The sequence below is a fragment of the Notothenia coriiceps genome, unplaced genomic scaffold, assembly GCF_000735185.1.
Source record: "Notothenia coriiceps isolate Sejong01 unplaced genomic scaffold, NC01 NC01_scaffold00035316, whole genome shotgun sequence".
Taxonomy (NCBI): domain Eukaryota; kingdom Metazoa; phylum Chordata; class Actinopteri; order Perciformes; family Nototheniidae; genus Notothenia; species Notothenia coriiceps.
Genome location: NW_011368017.1, coordinates 1 through 5,254, shown reverse-complemented (window position 1 = coordinate 5,254; position 5,254 = coordinate 1). Strand labels below are relative to the sequence as shown.

The 5,254-nt window shown below is 41.4% G+C and overlaps 1 protein-coding gene across 1 annotated transcript; it reads right to left on the bottom strand.

Annotated features, from left to right (window-relative positions):
- Positions 1 to 678: 678 nt before the first annotated feature.
- On the bottom strand, positions 679 to 3,580 carry thoc3 (THO complex 3). The gene is made up of 3 exons (XM_010791215.1): positions 3,388 to 3,580; positions 1,957 to 2,113; positions 679 to 1,061 (listed from the first exon to the last, which is right to left on the bottom strand). The coding sequence occupies exons 1-3, from the start codon at positions 3,565 to 3,567 to the stop codon at positions 853 to 855; spliced, it is 546 nt and encodes a 181-aa protein (XP_010789517.1). The 5' UTR covers positions 3,568 to 3,580; the 3' UTR covers positions 679 to 852.
- Between the last annotated feature and the right edge of the window lie 1,674 nt (positions 3,581 to 5,254).

Here is a 5,254-nt window from a genome sequence, read left to right as displayed (position 1 = left end):
ACATGGTCATTTTTGTTTTGTAACATTGAATACAAAATTTATAAAAAAATAAATAAATAAATAAAAAAATCACGATCCCCGATTTTTTTTCTCCCGATTCCGATCTTTTGAAAATCACGTGATCGGCTCAGATCCCCGATCACGTGATCGGATCATCTCTAAATTTCAATCGTCACTTTTATTCAGAACAGAAAACCACACACTACGCACACAAGGTACAAGTATCTAAACAATCTGGACAGATAGATAGAAGAGAATATAATTGGAGGATGAAACCCTCTTTAATGGTCACATGTTCATGTTCTCTGCTTTTTACCCATCCTAGTACCAGGAGCAGTGACGGAAGGTGAGTTTGGAGTTTGTTTCAACTCAAACAAAGGTACCTAAATGTGCCTTTTAAAAGGTTACAGGTTAATAAGATAAATTGTGGATTTCCCATCAACCCTGAAAGAAAAGGCTCCATTTACCTGGCCGGGTTTTCCCACTGCGATGTTTTGAAGAGATGGGGCAAAATATAAATATATAAAAAATGATGCAGCCGTTGGTGAGGAAGAACATGTCGTTGCTATGGCGATTTACACAATGACAACATTTATTACATACAACTTCCTCGACAACTTCTGTAGTCCCATTCAGCCACTTGTTCACAACCATCGTTTTTCAGACACGGTGTTTAATGTCATGGAACAAAACGTGATCCGTCTCTTACATTTGTCTCAACCACAGACCTTATTTCCAGCTATTCTCCAAAAACTAGTTCAAATAACCGTTGACTCTGAGACGAGGGAAGGTTTTAGGACTTGCACCACTCTACACAGAGGTTGTTTGTGGAGAATCCTAAATGCACTTCTCCTACCTGAGGACGTTGATGCAGCCGTTGCCGTTGGTGAGGAAGAACATGTCGTTGTCATTGCTCCAGGAGATTTCGTTCACCTCGAACTTGAACTGCTCCTCGGCTCTGGAGCGGTGCGTCTTGGCGTCGATGAACGTCACCACGTCGTCTTTGTTCCCCACAGCGATCGTCTGACCGTCGGGGCTCCAGCAGATGTTGATGTTCTCTCCTGAAGAGCAAAAACAATATATGAGAATTTTAAAAGATCCCCTATTATACCGTTTGTCATCAGTACATTATAGGTGTCAGATATATCCAGAGCCTGTCTCTGATTGGCTGGAACACCAAACAGATCATTGCAGCATTACCCATAATCCCCTCTGTCTCAGCCCTGTTTCCAAAGTGCTGATTCTCTGTCTGTTACTTTAGATGAAAATAAGGAGCCCCTCCCCACGCCCCTCTGAGACAGATTTGGTTTGGGGGGAGAGGGGGGGGTTACCTTGGTTGCTGATTGGCTAATGGTTACACGAGACAAAACATCGTTATGACCAGGGGTGCACGTAACTTGTTTTCCCTGGTTCTCAAAGGAGCACCTGGAGATGTTGCTTTGTGCGCATCCTTAGAATGAAATAAACCGGACCTTTTGAGGGGTACTTGACTTTATGGACGGGGGGGGTGCGCTATAGAGCACGCAGCAGGGTTACTGTGCGGAGCGCATAAAGCAGACCCTTCACGCGATAGCGAGGGGTAGAGCGGGGGATCGCAGATGCCGTCGTGCTCGCGGACGGATTAAACCAATTAAACCTAAATGGCTTGCGAATTATAGGCTACTTAGGCGGCCGTTAATATACCTGGGCCGCCCAAGTAAAGTCTATGTGTGGGAAACCCTGCTATCTTACCAGTTCTTATGCAACTCACAAATATCACTCACTCTCTCTCTCTCTCTTCTCTCTTTTCTCTCTCCCAATGTTGGTGCGCAAATGCGCCTTTTTTCAAATGATCCGGTGCTCTTTTCTGGCGGGGGGTGCCCCCCAAATAAAGTCAGAATCTCTTGTTGATGTAGAAAAGACATGAAAAAGTGGATTTTGCATAATAGGAGACTTTAAAAGGATCTCTGGTCCCACCTTTAGTGTTGACGGTGGCGATGCATTTGGTGGTGCGGACGTCCCAGATGCGGATGGTCTTGTCTCCGGAGGCGGTGACGAACAGGTCGGGGTTGGTTGGATGCCAGCAGAGCTGATCCACGCTGTCCCCGTGGCCTCGGTAGTTATTCTCCTTCACCTGAGGACAGAGACACACTCTAATTCAACACAAATTCATACATTTCTGTACGCCAGGGGTGTCCAAACTTTTTTCCCCGAGGGCCACATAAAGAAGGGCTGGGCCCCTCACTAGAGTATATCGCCTCATAAGTTCAGTTATAAGTTAACAAAATCAATCAAATGCAGGTAAATGATGCTTGTGAGTGTTTGCAGCTCATTCCTTAAAACAGAAATAGGAAGGGTGTATTTCAAGCTTGCTATGTAAGTCATTGGGCTTTTTTCTTATCAACTTAGATATGTTAGAACATATTTAAAACTTTAATTGACTGAAAGTGGTCTTATTAACACATGAATACTACTGTGTAATATATGTTTACGGATATATTTAAGAAGTACAATACAAGACAAGCACAAGTTTCATCTTGTGGGCCATATTCCATTATACTTTTTTAATTTGCTGAGGGCCGATTCAAAATGTAGTTTGGACACCCCAGATACAGCACCAAAACAAGGCCATTCAAAGTGCGTTACAAAAATGTAAGATATTAAGAAACATATTATGAAATGGCATTTAAAAACAATCATTTAAAAGCAAAGATAATAAAACATGAATAACAAAGGTAAATGAATTAAAGTGACAGTGCAGCGTGAGATACACACATCTGAAAGGGTTAGCTCTGACTCTCAATCATTGCTAACTTTATAGCGGAAATAGTTTTCTTTGACCTCACTTTCTTTTTTAATTTGTCCTTTAGTTATTGCAAGTGTTAAACGAACCCCCCTTTGGAAAATTATAATCTGCAACCCAATATCCCAAAAATGCATCTGATCCTGGCCATATTTGGGTAGCATATAAAATGTATTTGCTCCAATACACAGGGAAGAATCAACAAGGCTGTGACATATATATCCGGTAGTAAACAAGGTAGCCTACTGTGTTTGGATTTACTACCCTAAATTATAAGTTTAAACTTAATTGTGATTCTCACCTGCACTTTGGAAAGAGCATCCATAACATTCATCTGTTTGCAACTCATATCAATATTCCAATTACTGTCGATAGACTATTCTGCACTGTTTCTATTATATTATATTTTATTGTATTTACCTGCACGATTTTATTTGTTTTATTGTGTTGCTCTGTTGCAGGAGCCTGTGACCTAAGATGTTCATTGTCATAACTACACTGTAGCCATGCACACATGACAATAAAAGCCTTGAAAGTTGAAACATGCACAGACAGATGCTAACGTTAGCATGTTAGCACGTTAGCACGTTAGCTCCTCGACTCACCAGCCGGTCCTTCTCCAGGATGAAAACGCTGGCAGTTTTATCGAAGGATCCGGAAGCAAGTCTCCTCCCGTCGCAGCTCCAGGCCACAGAGTGGACTTTAGCGGTGTGAGCCGGGAACTCTCGGCTCTTGTTGTTGTTCCTGAAGCTCTCCTGCATCTCCTGGTAGTACTTGGACGCCATGTTGAAACGGAATGGTTCTCCTTCTTCTTCTCTCGGTTATTGCCGGATTGCAAAATAACTTTAAGGCGCATACCGCCACCTACTGTACAAGAATATGCATCACCATGTCATCCTATCACTACTTGTGGAAGTATGGCCCAATTCCCTTTTAGTTTTAAACCTGATGTTTATAAGCTCCTTAGTTTTTGCAACAGTCTGTACATATACACAACTTTATAATAAAATGCACACATTTACCTTTTTCTAGACTAAACACTGTATGATCCTAAGTTAAAAAAAAAAATGAGGTTACTATGAGGTTGTTAACATGGCATTTTATCAGTGGATGTTTGCAGGAACTGTTTGTAAACAGCGTGGCTGCAGTCGAATAGTCCAAAAATCAGCTCCTATCGTCTATTCCTTGACCTCTGTGTGAAACGTCACAGGTTTAAGGAATAGTGGATAGGAGAATTGAAAAGGACTTAGGAGAAAAGACTGCTGTGCTTTGAGAATCCGAGGTTGCGGTCGGATAGTAAAAAAATCAGCTCCTATCGTCTATCCCTATCGTCTATTCCTTGACCTCTGTGTGAAACGTCATGGTGTTAAGGAATAGTGGATAGGATAATTTAAAAGGACTTAGGAGAAAAGACTGCTGTGCTTTGAGAATCCGACTGCACTTACAATATCCAACGTATTTATGATGCGCCAGCGGACGTCATAAATGTGCATCTGCTGTGAGGAAACTACAGTTTTCTAGCGGACTACATGGATGTATAATAAGAACGACGGACTATTTTAAACTCATCTAGAGACTCTGCACCGTGCTCTGATGCTGTTGTTTTATGATTTGTGAACGTGGACAACAGAGAAACATATTCTTCATGACCAAAGTTGGAATTTAAATAAAAAAGGAAAGTGAAACTTGTGCTTGTCACCCTCACCCTCCGGTCCACACGTATTAATCCACATGATCCCAATATGATTGTATGAAAATAAAAATAAGTACAGATGTATTTACTATAGTATAAAACGTGTTAGTCCTTAACATCTACCACTGTGTATATCACCATTAAAACATATTTTAAAACAAACCCCACACATCTCAGTAAACACTGTGAAATGTTGACTTTATTTGATCATTTCAGTAAAAAAAGTAAAGGTCATATTTCTCCTTTTGCTTATTATATTGATGAACGTTCAAAGCATAACCCCCATGGTGTCCAGGAGTGGGGTGGGGACGGTTAGCAGGCCAGCAGAGGAACACCAGCAGGAGAGGACTCTTTAAAGTACAGACACTACATACTGATATACACCTGAACATCAGCAGGAGAGGACTCTTTAAAGTAGAGACACTACATACTGATATACACCTGAACATCGGCAGGAGAGGACTCTTTAAAGTACAGACACTACATACTGATATACACCTGAACATCAGCAGGAGAGGACTCTTTAAAGTAGAGACACTACATACTGATATACACCTGAACATCAGCAGGAGAGGACTCTTTAAAGTAGAGACGCTACATACTGATATACACCTGAACCTCAGCAGGAGAGGACTCTTTAAAGTAGAGACACTACATACTGATATACACCTGAACATCAGCAGGAGAGGACTCTTTAAAGTAGAGACACTACATACTGATATACACCTGAACATCAGACGAGGAGAGGTACTACTTAAAGTAGAGACACTACTAGACGA

Excerpts from the sequence above, each read along its gene's own strand:
- thoc3 (XM_010791215.1), bottom strand. The coding sequence starts at position 3,567 with ATGGCGTCCAAGTACTACCAGGAGATGCAGGAGAGCTTCAGGAACAAC. Across the intron at positions 2,114-3,387 it reads TCCTGGAGAAGGACCGGCTG|GTGAAGGAGAATAACTACCG; the intron begins GTGAGTCGAGGA and ends CTCTGTCCTCAG. Across the intron at positions 1,062-1,956 it reads CGCCACCGTCAACACTAAAG|GAGAGAACATCAACATCTGC; the intron begins GTGGGACCAGAG and ends TTTGCTCTTCAG.